General features: G+C 43.6%; 2 protein-coding genes across 3 annotated transcripts; one reads left to right on the top strand and one right to left on the bottom strand.

The window, feature by feature from the left end:
• Positions 1 to 609: 609 nt before the first annotated feature.
• On the top strand, positions 610 to 11,018 carry PLEK2 (pleckstrin 2). Its single transcript, XM_066552304.1, has 9 exons — positions 610 to 715; positions 3,233 to 3,397; positions 4,317 to 4,498; positions 5,206 to 5,297; positions 5,649 to 5,836; positions 6,342 to 6,443; positions 7,774 to 7,857; positions 8,968 to 9,046; positions 10,212 to 11,018. Exons 1-9 carry the CDS (start codon positions 668 to 670, stop codon positions 10,337 to 10,339), a joined length of 1,068 nt encoding a protein of 355 aa, XP_066408401.1. The 5' UTR covers positions 610 to 667; the 3' UTR covers positions 10,340 to 11,018.
• Positions 11,019 to 11,739: 721 nt separating this feature from the next.
• On the bottom strand, positions 11,740 to 15,906 carry LOC136558373 (galectin-related protein A-like). 2 transcript variants are annotated; one of them, XM_066552757.1, is made up of 5 exons: positions 15,809 to 15,906; positions 13,904 to 13,992; positions 12,959 to 13,133; positions 12,414 to 12,597; positions 11,740 to 11,883 (listed from the first exon to the last, which is right to left on the bottom strand). In XM_066552757.1, the coding sequence occupies exons 1-4, from the start codon at positions 15,830 to 15,832 to the stop codon at positions 12,454 to 12,456; spliced, it is 432 nt and encodes a 143-aa protein (XP_066408854.1). In that variant the 5' UTR covers positions 15,833 to 15,906; the 3' UTR covers positions 11,740 to 11,883; positions 12,414 to 12,453. The 2 variants fall into 2 exon arrangements, with proteins under 2 accessions (XP_066408854.1, XP_066408853.1); XM_066552756.1 differs by lacking the exon at positions 11,740 to 11,883 and having other exon boundaries at positions 12,302 to 12,597.
• Positions 15,907 to 16,475: the final 569 nt, after the last annotated feature.

The raw sequence follows: 16,475 nt of genomic DNA, 5'->3' as shown, positions 1-16,475 counted from the left end.
GCTGCTTTACTGGAAGCCTGCTCATGTAGAGATTTAGAATATTAGGTTGAGAATCTTGGTTTACATACCAAGGGGTCACTGAAAGTAGAGTGGACTCTTAGGTGCTTTGGAGCTTCTTTGGGAAAATAAATTTTCAGCAAAAAGTTACTGTAAGATTTGTAAAAGTCTCCTTGTAATCATAATATCCTGAATGTTACACTTACAAGTTGTGCTAATCTGTAGAACTCCTGAGAGATGGGTTTGTTAGATGAGAAATTCTAGGTGGTAGTTGTTTAGTCTGAAGTTTTGAGGAATGCGGTTTTAAAATTCTGCTTCCCCCTCCCATGCAATACCTGATTTGTCATTTTCTAGCTGTTTATTTTGGCCAGCTCGCTCGGTGGTGGTTTTTGCTTTACTAAATTCTGTGAAATTCTTTCAAGATCCCTTTTAGACATCCCTTTGTTTTACTTCCCCGAGGGCAGGTAAAACATCAGAGCCAGCTCGCTGTTTAACTAATATCTCACAGGTAGGGAGGGAGAAAAAAAAACAGGAGCGGGAGAGTGCGTCACATTGGAGGAGGGGAGGAAGGAAAAATGAGCTTTCTTAAACAAATCATGTGCAGAGGGACAGGCTGCCAGGGCTCAAGCGATTCTCGGCGAGGGCTCTGCTCTGTTCTCTGCCGGCCACGATGGAGGAAGAAGCTGGAGTGCTGAAGGAGGGCTTCCTGGTCAAACGGGTGAGTGCTCTGTTCCCCTCCGAGCGGCTCCGCTCCGACATGAAGCCGCTCCTGAGCACGGAGCGGGGCGAGCCCGCGGGGCGCTGGGTCGGGGGCTCCCGCCTGCTCCTCCTGGGAAAGGAGATCCTCCAGGCTTGTGCAGGTGCCCCCCAGGGCAGCTGCATGACCTGCAGCTGTTCCCTACCTCACCGCAAGCTTCCCCGTGCTGGCATTTCTGCAGAGGAAGGTGAATTAGCCATCAGGATTGATTCCTCAGGTGTTGGAAAGCCAGTACGGCTGCACCTCACACACCTCTGTGCTCAGGGAGCACCCGCGGCAGCAGGGGGCCACCATGGCAGGATGGAGAGAAGGAGAAGTTTTGGTTCGGTTAGGATAGCTTGTGCCTTCTTCAGTGACATGTCCATGCAGAGCTTCCCATTTCATGTAAGAGAATGGAGAAACGACCCCTTTTTTTGATCCCCTTTTTGAAGGGGATCAAAGCAATGCAAACTTGAAAATGCTTTTGAAAGAACTTATTTTTTCCATTCTCCTCAAGCACTGCTGTTAGAAAATTCTAGCCAAAATGTGGTGAAAAGAGCTGAAAGATTTCAACCTTCCCAATACTTCTCCCTGTAGGACCGAGTCAATCATTGCTGGAACGCAAGGAAACAATTCAACATGGGGCCTAAACTGCTTTTAGTACCAAGAGCCTGTCTCAATGATTAATATGGTCCTTGATTTCATTAAAAAAATGTGATTGAGAGGTTTGTTCAAAGCTTTGCCACGCCTAGGGAAATGCTTTTGTGCAGTACGTGGCAGTGTTCCTGGTGCTAACATGAAGGTAATCCTGGTCAGGAGTTTTCCTGGCAGGGCTCCCGGCCAGAAACTGTCCAAGTGAAGTTCTGTGTGGAAAAGGGGCTATTCTCCATCCTGCCTTCTGCAGCAAGGGCAGAGCATCCCAGCTGCCAGTCTCCTCTCTGGGCTCCAGCTGTACTCTTTGGCTCTTAAGTGGCTCCTGCATTCAAATGGGAAGCCGAGGCACCAAGTGAGTGAGAGGAATAGGTGATTGGCAGCACACGGAACTGTGATGCCAGTGTGTAAAACATCACCCAAATACACAGCTTGACAGGAAGGAGAGCACAAAGGGGACAACTAAAGCAAACTGAGGGACAAGGGAACCAGGGATCCGCAGAGAAAAAAGGAGAAAGGGATGGGATCAGGTAATGAAAACTGGGCTTTCATAAGAAGAGAACAGAAGCAAGGAGATTATCTAAATGCATTATAAATGGCAGAATTATGTACTGTAATGCATTATAAATATAAAGTGAATGTGTGGAATTAGGTAAAGATAAATTTAAAAAGTTAAGGCAACCTCCTGAGAAAAGAGAACATTTTCCAGAAGAAAAGAATAGAGTTATAGCAAAGAACATACAGGAAAAATGGCTAAGTAACTTTACAACAGGTGAAAAAAAACCTGAGGAACACAAAAGGAAAGAGAGAACAAACCTGAGATAGATAAATTGTATTTAGTATAGACTAGAAAACATTGGATCTACAGTGCCCTGGATTTTAGAGACTTGTTACTCCACCTTTACTTGGAGATTGCTGGGTTTCCCCTTTATTTACAGAGAGCTAATGAGCTTTGATTCATGCCACAACTGGACCTTACATGTTTCTTTCTTCTAGCCATGCCCACCCTATCCCAGGTGTCAGAGCTTCCTTTACCCCCTGCTTTGCCTGCTGGCTGTAACGCTCCATCCCCTGTAGAAACACAAGTCAGCTTCTTGCACAGCCAAGCTGGACCAGACACCATCAGACAGGACTAAGCCTGCCAGTGCCAGCCCTCACTGGCTTTGCTGTCCTTTAACCAGAATAAAGAGAGCTGGGGGCTGTTTACAGAGGAAAAATAGGAGGATTTGTCTGTATTATATAATCCATGAGGCTTTCATCATCAGCCTTCATTCAGTCTTTTGTCATCAAAAAGCATATTTCCTTTACAGGAACCAGTAGCAGAGGGAATGTTTTAGCCCAGGAGGTTGGAGACAGATGGGGTTGAAATGAACTTCTCATTATCACTAAGGGGGAAATGTGAGGAAAAGCCAATTCACCCAGCAAAGCTCTTGCAAAACCACTTGGCACCTAGAGCCACATCAAAATGAAAAAGACAGCACTCAAGGTCACCAGAGAGGAGGAGCTGGTTGCCAAGAGCCCTCACACATTTTGGATTTAGCCTGTGCTGTCAGCAGACAGGTGTGAACCTACATCAGCTCTTTGGGATAATTCCTGTGAGCTTTTACAAGAAACAATTTGTGCCAGCAAAGTTCTCCAGGCTGAAGAAAGAGCACAGCACTTTTCTATCCCTCTATGATTTTATGGTGATGGAGCTGTGCTATTTTGTTACTTAAGATGTGTATTTCAGGGAGAACAGGACTCACAATGACTTCTTGTGCTTCTTTTCATACAAGAAGCCAAGAAGAAAATGTGGCCATTTCTCAGTGCTTGTGGTACAATCAGTTATGTGGATTTCTCCCCCTGCAGGGACATGTTGTTCGGAACTGGAAAGTGAGATGGTTCGTTCTGCTCCAGGATAAGCTGCTGTATTACAAAATTGAAGGAGGCAAGAAGGAGCCTACTCCAAAGGGCAGGATCCTTCTGGATGGCTGCACTATTACTTGTCCATGCCTGGAATATGAGAACAGACCGGTATGACTGGAAAAATGTATCTCTTCCCTATGTCACTCATTTTCTAACTTCTTCCTATCTTCTCCTCTCCTCCTGGCTTCAACTACTGCAACCATACCACTGGGGTGCTTCCAGAATTAGGCCCAGCCAAAAGCAAGCTGCCACTAGCAGTGTAACCAGGACAAGCACTGAACTCCCTCATTGTGTGCCCAAATGTGAGTCAGCTATTAACAAAAACACAACCCTAACCACTTCTCCTGTACACATAGTGAGGAGAAAAAAATGTAAGTGCATCAGCCCAACAGTGTGTGGAGAGAGGACATGAACACCCCAATAGAACCTGAGGAGGGTGGGGAAAAAAGGGAATATCACCTGTGGTAGTTGCCTTAAAGCCTGGGTATCCATGGGGTGCTCCCAGGCTGCCAGATCAGACTCCTTTTTCCTTCAACAATGGGATATTGCTGCTGTAGAAAGTTTTCAGCAAGAAGACTCTGGAAGAAAACGTTCCTCCTGTGTTTTTCTGCTCTCCTATAGGTAGCAGCAATGCAGATTTCCTCTGTGTAGGGTATCTGTGTGGTCTGCTCTCTTCTCCAGGAGCTCCATCCATGTAAACCATGTTTATTACTGAAAATCTAGGGATTTGAGGGGGATAGAAGAGCCAAAAAACCCACCAAAAAAAAAAAAAACCCAGAACAAAACAAAAAAACCCTCACCAAACAGAAAACTCCCACAAACAACAAACAAACAACAACAAAAAACCCACCAAAAACAACCTAGATTTGTGCCCACCATCCTTCTGAACAAGAATTGCTCTGAACTGCTCAGGTGGGATGCACTGTCAGACTTACTTGTGTCACTTGGGCCAATGCTAAAAAAAGCAAATTGCAAGAGGAGCAAAATAGCTAAATGATGTTATTGCTTTATCCTTCTTTCTCCACAGCTACTCATCAAATTAAAGACAAAAACCAATACAGACTATTTCCTTGAATGTTGCTCCAGGGAGGAACGTGACTCCTGGGCTCTGGACATCACAGGAGCTATTCATGCTGGTCATCCAGTACAGGTACAAGAACTTCACAGAATGAAGAACTCTTTCAAACTGCTAGAAAATATCAGCCTCCAGTAAGTGTATATGATTTCTCCTTCTGTTGTTGCTGTAGTTTGCAAAGGGCCTGAGTTGATGGATGGGGAGGGCCAAGGGAAGATCCTTTCTGCACAGATCTGCTCCTGTGTGGCCATGAACCCCTGAACTGGCTGCCCTAGGTTTGCCCAGGGAATGCACTTTTTCCTGACCATCATCTTTTGGGAGTATGTGGGTTCTGCACAGGCACCTCACTGCTGGCTTGAAGACCTTCCTAGTCAGCTGCAAATGTTCTCCCTGGGGAGATGTATTACCTCAAAGGATGTAACATCAGGGAAGCACCACCTGGTGGCTTTGTGCCCTGTTGAGTTTTCAAAGCTGGTATCTGGAATCCAGACTAGGACTTTAAAGTGCCTCATCTTAAACAAGAGGAAATGGACACTGATTAAGAAACAGAAGACTTACATTAATTTGATTTGTGTTGAACAGGTAAATTGGGCTGACTATGGATCACTTTGCAATGCTCTGAATTGAAGATGCTTTGTGAGGCATCTTGTTTAGTGCTGCTATTGGGAGAATAAAGTTTTCCTGGAATGTACTTAGGACAGTGCTTCTGGGGGAGCACCTAGAATACCTCCTATCTTTATGTGGGTAATCATGAGGACACCCCTGGCACTGACAGAAAGTACACAGCTATTTCTGCCTGTCTTTGTCATCTGCTGATGTTATGCTGTGCTCTCATTTGCAGCAATATAGTGGAGAGAATGTATGACAGCAGCACTGGAATTAAGCTGACCCGCAATTTGGATCAAGGCAACAGATACAAAGAGACCTTCACAGGTACATCTGGCAGGCAAAGAGCCACCTCATTATATATCAGAGCCACCTCACATCTGATATGCCACATTGCAGGGACAAAGGAGCTGCTATACTGCCTTCATAGTGGGATAAGCTCTGGCCCAGTGGAATCTGGCAGTGCAGCCAAGCTCTCCAACATCTTTCTCTCTTGCTCTTTGGATGTATGGAAGCATACTTAGAACCCCAGACTTTTGGTCAACTTTTTACTTCTCTGACAATCTTTGGGATGGTGCCAAAATGTTTCTGCAAGTGAAAGCCTGTGTTGCAGGAAACCATCTGCTACCCTCAGAAGAGCACACTGTCTTGGTATGAGAGCTGCCTTTCTTCCTGCAGGTTCTGCCCTGGTGGACTGGCTCATCTCCAACAGCTTTGCTGTGTCACGATTCGAGGCCGTCACCTTGGCATCCATGCTGATGGATGAGAACTTCCTCAGGCCCGTGGGAGTCCGCAGCACTGAGGCCACACGCTCCAGTGACCCCTCTGAGAAGTTCCTCGACGACTCCACCGCTCTGTACATGTTTGTGAGTGATGCAGCTCCCACACAGGCACCTCCTCTCCCTCATCACACACGGTTTGGGGTACAGGTGCACAGCATGCAACCAAAGGCAAATGTGCAGGCTCAGAAAGTAAATGCAGAAGGAGCGGCTGTAGTCTTTCAGTAGTACTAACACTGGCACTTTTGCTGGAGCCAAATAGCTACATGGATATGGAGGGATCTACAAATTACATAATTGGGCATTAAAAGAGGCATGTCCTTGGAGTGCAGTGCTGTGTCTGCATGCATTGCAGGCAGTGCTGTAGTTGTGCTACAGCCACAGCACTTATACCCAGCAAGTACAGATTTACAACTGTAACTTGTTGCCTGTGAATCTTGGTCCTACAAGGCTGAGCAGCAGAGCTATGGAGGAGAATTTACTCAGGAAATATAAGCTGAAAATAGCTAAGGAAAATAAAATGCAGAATTTTCTACTTAAAAGTCTGTTTAGATTAAAAACAAAAGTAGAACTGTCTTTTCCCTATTTGCAGGCTGAGAGCAGTAAGAAAAATACTACTTCCAAGGAAGAGGTCCACTTTAACATCTCTGAATTAAGTGGCACAATTGTGAAGCAAGGATTCTTAGTGAAACAGGTAAGCATAGTCTTGGAACCTGCCCTGGAACACAAGGAACAGTACAGCTCTTAGGGTTTCTTAGAGAGTAAATGTGACTTGTACAATGATGGCTGGACAGATGTGCCCAGCAGAACTAACTTGCCTGTCAGTACTTGAGATCTTGCACTTAAGAGTATCCAGTTATAAAGGAGTGAACTATGGAACTTGCTCAGGCAGGATTAATTGGATATTCTGTACATATTGAGCATATACTGAAAGGTACAAAACAGCATCAAAAACAGAAGCACCACACAAACTCCAAATCCTACCAGAGGTGTTACATCCACTTCCAAGCAAAGCCGCCATTGCTCTAACCTATCCCATCCAGGTGGTGTCAACAGTGAGGATGTGTTGCTGGCCACAGACAAATTTCAAAGCTGAGTAGCTTGACCTTTGTATGAAGTGGACATTTACCTGTGGGCAGTCATCATGTACACATGGGTGCTTTGGTGGTGGTGAAACGTTTTTTGGGCACAAGTACCCGCTGTTAATAACTGTTTCCAAGATCTGACCCTTGGTCTGCAAAATGTAGTTTCCAACACTTGCTATGAACAAGATGAGGGTAAATCACTCTTACAAAGCATAACACAGCCACTTGCAGAAGGAATCCTACCTGCACAGCATGGCCTCACTCTTACTCTGAAGCCTTGTACCCAGAGCCCCACCCTGTGTTGTGCAAACTGGATGACCAGCTGCTTCCCAACCCAACCCTCACTCCTTCAGCTGCCAGGGCTCCATGAGGGTTGGCAGGGTGCTGCAGGATCCCCACAGGCTGCCAGGGCAGCCCCCAGCAGCAGAGGACACAAGAGCTGCCCAGGAGCTCCTGCCCATGGGCAGCAGCAGCCAGGGACAGCCCCCAGCAGCCTCAGCCCTGGGCTGGCTCTGATCCCACCACCAAACCTCCAGGAGAGGGGATGCTCCCAGGGCCTGGAACAGGCCTGGCAGCAGTGACAGGGCTGTGGTGAAAGAGTAAAGAGCTGCAAAAGGACCTGACATAATGCCTTTGGATCACACAGCATGGGGTCTTCATCTGAAACCAATATTTAATCTGAAATGAAAAGCAGGAATGAGGGATTTGTTCCTGTCACTCTGCTTTCTTAGTTCTCATCACAGGGAAGGAAGAGATGAAGGAATTGTCAATATATGAAGAAGAAAGATAAGCAGAAAGTCATGGGAATTACCAAGATGTTAGGAAATATTTTTCTCTGTTGGGTTCAAACGCTCTTGTTTTGGTATTTATGTCTCCCCTTCAGCTTGTAGGAAAATGGTCATTTCATGAGGTAGTAATTTTAATTCTTCCATTTTGCAGGGGCACAAGAGGAAAAACTGGAAGGTGAGAAAATTTGTTTTGAGAGCTGATCCTGCTTTTTTGCACTACTATGATCCCACCAAGGTACGTGAGTGGGAAGTTACCAGAAATCCTTTTAGAAACATAAACATTATCGTGAAGAGACAGTTACACTGTAAATGTTTCTATCACTCTGGGTTCCTCTATCCATTTCCAGGAATTAGATTTCTCTGGCCTCACCCTAGGAGGTTGTCCTTGTAGGATTTTGTACCCCTGCATCTTCTGTCCTTTTTCCCAGTGAGATTCCTTTTCCTTAGCTGGGCAGCAGCTTCCTGTTCTTGGGATTGCTCTCTTGCTGTACCCTCGCAGTCTAGGACCATGGTCCTGCAGGCTCTCTTCCTGGGTTGTGATCTTTCTGGGCTGAAATCCTACTGTTTGAGGATCATACTGGTTCTGAGATTTTTTTACAACCTTATTCCAGCACTGAATAGGGTCTTCTTAATGCCAAAGTATGTATAGAATTTCTACTACTTAGTTGTAAACTTTCTCATGAAAAGTAGAATTTATGTTCATGAATATAATAATCAATGTGAGCAACTCAGATACTTAGGGTACCACAAAGCCAAACAGGATTGCAAGAAGAACATGTATAGAAATGCTTTATGTTACTTTTAAAGTGAATAAAAATTACATTCCAGTGAAAAGAGCTTATGGAGCCAGGTCATTTTTTGTTTCCTGTTCCTACATGGGTTTTGGGGATTTTTTTCACTGCAAATTATCCTTGTAAGGCTATGAGCTGAAACTGCAGAACCTGAAGGCAAGAAACAAGAGTGCCAGCCAGCTAGGGAAAAGAACCAGATTTTTCCCATACAGTCTCAGTGAAAAGCAGCAAGCTGAATACTTGCTGAAATATATAGAAATATATATAATTCAGTATGTTGTTATTGATAAAACCATACATACATTTGAAGTGTGATTGCCTACGTTTGTGCTTTTAACGGATCTACAGCATGCCCACCTACATTAAAGAAACATCTGGGACTGAAAAAATATAGCAATGCCTTTAACTACAGGTTCTAATTGATTTCTCTTGTGACATAGATGTTTCATGCCTGGAAAAAAACGCTATTATGTCTCCAACTTCAGAAAAGTGATGCATGTGCTCTGGGAAATGATGATGTTTTCCAGCTATGCCTTGTTTCCTTTTTCTTGCAGGAAGATAACAAGCCAGTAGGTGGATTCTCTCTTCGTGGCTGTCTTGTCTCAGCTCTGGAGGACAATGGAGTCCCAGCAGGTGAGCACAAGCCTCTGAACTTTCACACATTTATATGTATGCTGTGGCAACACGGTCTTTGGGTATGGGTTTGTATATATGGTTGCTTGTATGCACAGGTGGGCTGACTTTCCATTTCCCTTTGCAAGCAAGGGAAGAGGCATGTCACAAGTCCCTGTACTGCTGGGTTGTCCACAGCAAAGGGGACTTTTTTTTTTAGTGTCATTTCTACATATCTTGGGTGTTCTCTTTATATGGGCTTTTCTTAGTCATATGACCTCTGAGACAGTCCTAAGACTGATTAATATTCCAGAGTTAAGAGAAACCACTTTCTTTTTGGGTGTTAACGCAAAGTCTTGAGGCATCTTCTGATGCCATCCATTTCTGTGTCCTCTCAATTTATGCTATTACCTTCTCCTTTCTGACCTACTAGAACCCAAATGTAGGGGAGACATAAAGACAGCAATAAAAAACCAGTTTTGCTGGAGTATAGGCTTAGCTCAGGCATTTGTCCAGAGCCTCAGCCTCATAGATAAGTGTTTCTGCTATTAAAGCAATTTATTTTATGACAGTAAGTGCAATGTATAGATATCAAGTACAGAACATCTTTCTAAAGAGAAGGTCTGAAAAAGCTTTGGTCTAGGGGGCACGGGCACATGATGAACAATAGAGCTCTCTGCTAAGAGGAACCCAGCTATGGGCAGGGGAAAATCTAATCTACCATGCAAAATTGTAGGGGTTCATCATTCATTCAGTGTATAACTCAAGTAATAGTCTCCACCTAAACAGAGACTATTTTAGATATGTTGTAGAGTGCACAATAGTTCATACAATCTGTGGCAAGATTGTCTATACTATATTTTCATAGAATTACAGAATCAACAAATGTTTGAGTTAGAAGGGGCCCCGAAGAGCATTTCGTCTCAGTCCTCTTGCCACAGACAGGGTCAACTTCGACTTAACCTATTTGCTCAAAGCCCTATCCAACCTGGCCTTGAACACTTCCAGGGGTTTTGAAGAGGGAAATCAAAGACGCAAAAGCTTTAGATGTCTTATCCATAATAAAAAGGAAAGATTTGATTCCCTAATTTATGAAATTCAAATTCTTATGAAGCTTCATATCTGCCAGAAAGATTATCTCTGTGCACCCTCCTGATCTGTTGGGTTTTTTTTTTTTTCTCTGCAGGAGTGAAGGGCAATGTGCAAGGCAACCTTTTCAAAATCATCACCAAAAATGACATTCATTATTACATCCAGGCCAGCTCCAAGGCAGAGCGAGTGCAGTGGATTGAAGCAATCAAGCCGCTGACATGAGCAATGTGGACTCCATGCCAAATGACAAACCACATTTATGACCAACTTCCTGCTCATGTTGTCCGGGAGTGTTGTTTTTCTCTTGATAGTCAATGTTCATTATTTGAATCACCATAACACCTACCAGGTCCTAGGAGACCTGCAGACCAAATCATGTAGATCCAGAATAATTTCCCCACCTTGAATTTATCGTCTAAGCAAGAGACCAAAACAGGTGGACACAGACAAATGGGGCTTTACGAAGAAACGTCAAGATATTCAAGATGGAAGAAAAGGATCTTTTGTACAAGTATTCAGTCTATGTCTGACAGATCCAGGTTGTGCTTTATCTTAAAGCAGAATTGTCTTGCTCCTTCCCCCTTTATAAAGGGGCTCATAAACTTAGTTAAGACTGAAACATCTAAGTCATGAAAGGTGATGGTGGCTGAGGCTGCCTTTCTTGGCATACCACACGAATCTTGTGCTAAGTCACAACCCAGCTGCCAGGACAATATGCATTGCAAAACAAACAAGGGGTCTGTCTGTCTGTCCATCCATTTGCTCTACTATTTAGTTCTCTGTTAGACTGGAAAAGAACAAAAGATCTTGCTCCTCACCCATATAGATTACTCTTATGCTGGTAATGTCCCACACCAGAATAGGATCCTGAGTATCAAAGCAGACCAGTGGAAGTTCCAGACAATTTCTGGTGCTGAATATATGGGAAGAAATTCCTTATCCATAAAAGCAAGACTTTTCCTTCTGATAATTACTCTAAGTCCATTTATGTTGGAGTACCATTTGGACAGAGAACTATAGTAGCAGTCCTCACTATTGCGTTTTCTATCTAAAGTCATTATTTTTTTCCATTATTTGTCAACTAAACCTGGTTTTGGTATAATTAAATATTAAAAAACAAACAAACAAACCCCCATGCATTTGAATATCCTGTGCTTTTTAGAGATGTGTTTTTTTCTCAGAGGTCAGTTTGAGTATATGAAAAATAATGGTTTAATACACTATAATTTTAGATTTATATATAAACTGAGACACCAGTAGGAAATTCTTCAAACACCCAATCAGCCTGCTGATACACTATTTTCATAAAGTTTCTTGTTTTATCTGAGTACCTGTATCTGACAGCCAGATTCTGCAGAGCCTTCAAAAAGGCAGCATGCTCGATATCTTCCCTGAAGTCACAGAGGAATTTGATAATCCTCTGTCCACAGATTTGTTTCTGTACAGATGCTTTGTTCTCTGAGTTGTGTACTAAAAAGAAGTCCCTTCATCACCAAAGGCAGAATATGATACATGCTTTTTATTTATTAGAATAGCCATGTATTTAGGATTTTCCTCAAAAGCCACAGCAATGAAATAACATTGCATGCATTCAAATATTTAAGAGAGCTCATAAAGAAGTTTGCCAGCAAAGGTGCAGTTTTAATCATATGCAAGAACAAGAAAGGGCAGTGCAGTTTCAGCTGCAGATACCATTTCCTAGGGCTGGTCCAGAGAAGACTGTGAAATCCACAGCTGTCAAAACCTTTCAATTCTGGAAAAGATGCCTGGAAGAGACAGGGTAAGGCAGGTAAGGTATTTATTGCTCTCTGCTGGAAGGCACAGATGTTTTTGTGCTGACTGAGCAGAGCTTCCAAGAAAAGCAATTCCCTCCTGATAACATGAGCCTTGCTGGGGCCCATCAGACTCCCTAATTCATTTATAAGAAAATCTCCTACTTCTCTTTTCTCCGACCCACCACCTGCCTAATGCCCAGTTCTAGTCACAACAGCCACCCACCACAGAGGACTGAGCTCTGCCTCCTGGCATGCCTGAGAGAGTAAGGAGCCATAAGGATGTGAGATACTGCATAACATCATAAATCTTGCAGTTTGGGAGTGTTTCAGACAGAAGTGTTTCTCAGCAAAGGCTTTGAGATTTATTCAGACCAGCCATAGCTCTGCAATTGCTGTGAGTATGTATGGGGGGAAAAAAGTGTGTATCTCAAACACATCAGCGAATTAAAAAGATACAGTTCCTGCTCTCCAGAATCAGCCAGGGGAAAAAGACAAAACATGTCTGAGGCAAGAGAAAGTACATTTTCCTCTGTCCTCTGGTGATATCCTGGTCTCCTTTTTTCAAGCCACTTTGGTAAGCTTGATGTCCCCTGAGATCCGCAAAGCTTTCACCAAGTTCAGAGGCTGAACGCGGTGAGTGAAGTCACAGAGCTGCCGTCCATCAAGCAAGACTCGTATTTGCTGATGTTCACATAAGAGCTCCATCTGCAGTGGAAAAGGACAGGGAAGGGTGTTAGAGATCAGCAGCAGGGCTGATTTCAGCAGGATGGACTTAGAACGAAATGTTATGGATAGCAAAGCACAAAGTCTACCAGTTCTTCTGAAACGCCCCTAATAAATAACCTACCCTCTCCTGAGATGATACTGCAAAGATCCAGTGGGTACTCTAACTGTGATTAGAGAAAGGGATGCCTCTTTCCCATCAGGGCTTGAACTGTTGCTGTCTGTGCCATACTAGACTAGTTAACCTGCCAATGTCAGTGGCTGGCTGTTTGCGGCCATATACATAGCCTTCAGCTTTTCTCTCCTCCTTTTCTCTTCCTATTCATAGTATCTGAAAAATTACCTTGAACGTGTCGCCTGCTGTAAATGGAAAGTAGGGAATAGTCTTCTCTTCTCTTCCCCATTTCCCAGCAATTCGTGCATTTCGAGTGATGGATTTCTCACTGAAGTTAACTGTGAATAACAGCCCAACATCTTTGTTGGCATCCACTGGATCACAGAGCAGAGTCACTGAAAAGCTGAAAAAAGATCTATTAAATGACTGGAACTTTCAGAAATATGAAAGGACATGGTGAACATGGCAGATGCTTATAGAGACTAGAGACAGCTGTTGTTTCCATGTCAGACTAAAACTAAAACACAGGACTTCTACAGGCTTAGAAGCTGGAGAAAGGGATGAGACCCGGCTGGTCTTTTTTTCCTGCCCCAGTATCCAGTAGAATGCTAGGAATTTCTGATGTTGCTTTCCCTCTGTCTTGACTGAAATCAAACCCTTCAACATGTACTCATTTGTGTCCTAAAAGAGGTTATGGCATACTCTTCACCAGTGGAAGCAGTGGAGCTGATAGCTGTAGATGCAAAAACAGTGTAATGATGAGCATAGTTGCTGTTATCCAGATAAAAGACAGCAAAGAACCTCTACCTCCTGTGCCAAAACTGGTTTTTAAATTGTGTTGATTCCAACCCCCCACAGACAACCAAGATTCAGGTTGAGAATTGCACCTCTTTCTGAAGGAGAAATGCAACTTTTGTGTTCCTTCCAGTTCACATTAGACAAGGGGAAGGAGTGGAAAATCTTGTCAGGGCAGTCAGAAAGGCCAAACAGTGAACTCCTCCCTGATCTTGTAATCTTAGCCTGAATGCAGGAAAGTTAAATAAGACCATAAATTGTTAATTTGTTTGATTTTCTTCCTTCAAAGAGCACATACCTCCAAGAAAGTGTCTGAATTTAGAAGACAGGTAGGAGCATGTGTAACAGGGTGAAGCCCCCAGCAGTCCCTTCACCTACCTCTTGGGTTTGGAGTGTACCATGCCTATGACTGTGAGCTTCATGGTTGGTCTCAGGCCACCTTTAATTTCACCAACATACTGCTCCACCTGCAGGGAACAGTGAAAATGGCTTCACTGGGTCATGCTGTGGGTAAACCAGCTTTAAAAGCTGCTTTGGTCACCTGATATAACTTGGGTTTATTTTTATATGTACAAAAGAACTTAAAAGTATTTCCAGCTCAAAAGTATTTCCAGTGCTTCTTGCACTCTGATGACGCAATAAATCTGGTAGCAGCATTCCAGTTGCTCTGGTCGCAGCAGATGAGAAGCTTTGTGGCAGCATGATGTGTGCTGCAGACTCTGCTTGAACCTCCTCTGTCCTGCCACCTCAAATTTGCTACCAGATTTTGGTGGGCTGACTTGGCTCCATTAGGCCTTACACCAGACCAGGCAGGCTCTGTCCTCCACTGTAAAAGCAGTGTAGATGCTGCCCTGCCACTGCATGTTGACCACATCCCCACAGGCAATCCCAGTCCTTTTGTGACAGTCACTTTGAAAAGTCACACTTTTTCAGAGGCAAAAAATGGCTTCTTGGTGGATCTGCTTTTGTCCTGTTCACAGAGACCTGTAGTTGCAAGCTGCACCCAAAGATCCGAGCTACATTTGCTTTTCCCAAGCAATTCTCTAACAGCTTTGATGGTCAGTAGAGAAATTAATACAGGCCATAGCTGACATGGAAAGACATAGCTGACATTCAAGAGAGAGACCTTGGAAACAATTGATAGGGATGTTTTGAGGCTTCATTTTCAGAAATGGCTTTAAAATGTAGATGTCAGAATACTACAGTGCAGCATGTACTCACTCCCCATGCAGATTCACTTAGAAAGAAGCTGCTATAAAACACTAAATGTTATTAGCAGCTTGCGTAACACTGATAATATTCCAAGGCAAGGCACAACAGACCCTGTTTGAGATAAAAAAGAGCTTTATCGTTCCAGTGTTCCAAGGCAAAAATTCAGGCAGTTTTGCTAGAAGACCTGCACAATATATGCATACAAATTCAAGATAAAAAAATGTTTTTCCTGTACCTCGTTTCCTAATTTTATTATTTTAGTTGTGTCTTCTGCTAAGATGACCTTACACAATTTATTTTCCCACTTAAATATTCCCATCCAGCTACGTTTAGAGCTTCACAGATATATTAATAAACCTTTAATTCCTAACAAGGTCAATATTGGAAGAATAATTTTAAAATTTACCTTCAAAAATGACAGCAGTACTACTAATTGTTAATGATGTAAATTTACTCTTGCAGGATTGTACAGGTGACTCCAGCAAGTATGTTTTGAACTTTGTAACAAAAGAAATGCATCAAGCACTTGACATGTCTTACATAAGGAAATTGCTTGTCAAGTAAAGAATCTGACTGTAGGGAGATACTTTAAACTGGATAAAGCAATTAGAAAGCAGGTAATAAGCATCAAAGATCTCAGGATAAATGAAGTTCATGCTCATAGAGGTCTCGTGTCCCACTAAAGCTTCTTCCTTGCCTGGAGACAAGATACAAAATACTACCCCAAATTGAAAGTGCACATAGCAAAACTGTTTGTGCAGAGGTGCACCATAGTAAGTACCATCACTAAAGGCACAGGGTATCAGAACTGAACAGATGACAACCACATGGTCTCAAGAGTTACAGCTCATCCAGCGTGGTTGGAGAAAATTCGGAGGCATGACTGCCCACACACCATTTACGTGTGAGTTAACTGTTCAGGTGAGAAATTCTCGGGAAGATGTAGGAAGCAACGGTAGAAACTCCTGCAAGCTTCTTGCAGAGTTTATGGGTGGGTCCCAGCAAATGCACACGGGCACAGCTCCCATCCCGTTCCATTCAGGAGCCCTGGGGACTGACTTGGTCACTTACTTTGGCACACCTCTCCTCTGTCATCACCGCTCTCCCTCCTACACTTGCCTCGCCGCTGCAGTTCCCGGAGGAGTTTTTGTTTTGCGTGTCAGGACAAAAGCAAACAAAAAAGCCCGGAATAAAGGGAGGATGTTGAGGGGGGTCTTATCTCTGCCAGACACTGCCTGGACACCACCCAGCCCAGCAGCTGAGTCACTCCCGCTGCGCCCGGTCCCTGAGGGGGAGGCTCGCAAATGGCGCGGTGCGAGGGCAGGAGGACGCCCGGTGAGCGGCACCGGGAGCTGTTACAAGTGTTGAACATTCCACGTGAGGGGGCACAACCTACTCGTACTCGTACAGATACTCTGTACTACATATGCATACTCGTATATGTAATACATTCAAACCCCACGTCATTTATTTACTGATACCAACCCTCTCTCAAATGCATAAGTACATATGTATATATACATATATATAGTTATATACAATTCACAGCCTTATACATACACCTACATGTAGGTCTGTACACCCCATTTATATACCTATATATACTGTATACACTGTAGATGCGTACATATATATTTGTATATATGTATAGGGGTGTATATATATATATATATGTATGTATATGTGTATCAGAGTGAAGTGTATGTACAGGGTCATACAGCTGTGCAGGGAGTACCTA

Source organism: Molothrus aeneus, chromosome 6 (genome assembly GCF_037042795.1).
Source record: "Molothrus aeneus isolate 106 chromosome 6, BPBGC_Maene_1.0, whole genome shotgun sequence".
NCBI lineage: Eukaryota > Metazoa > Chordata > Aves > Passeriformes > Icteridae > Molothrus > Molothrus aeneus.
This window is presented reverse-complemented; position numbering and strand designations above follow the sequence as displayed.

What these genes read in the sequence shown, in the direction of transcription:
- PLEK2 (XM_066552304.1), top strand. Translation starts at nt 668, where the DNA reads ATGGAGGAAGAAGCTGGAGTGCTGAAGGAGGGCTTCCTGGTCAAACGG. An exon ending in ATACAAAGAGACCTTCACAG is followed by an intron (nt 5,298 to 5,648) that starts GTACATCTGGCA and finishes TTCTTCCTGCAG; the next exon opens with GTTCTGCCCTGGTGGACTGG. An exon ending in ACTACTATGATCCCACCAAG is followed by an intron (nt 7,858 to 8,967) that starts GTACGTGAGTGG and finishes TTTTTCTTGCAG; the next exon opens with GAAGATAACAAGCCAGTAGG.
- LOC136558373 (XM_066552757.1), bottom strand. Translation starts at nt 15,832, where the DNA reads ATGACAGAGGAGAGGTGTGCCAAA. An exon ending in GTACACTCCAAACCCAAGAG is followed by an intron (nt 13,134 to 13,903) that starts GTAGGTGAAGGG and finishes ATCTTTTTTCAG; the next exon opens with CTTTTCAGTGACTCTGCTCT. An exon ending in CAGCAGGCGACACGTTCAAG is followed by an intron (nt 12,598 to 12,958) that starts GTAATTTTTCAG and finishes TTTCCACTGCAG; the next exon opens with ATGGAGCTCTTATGTGAACA.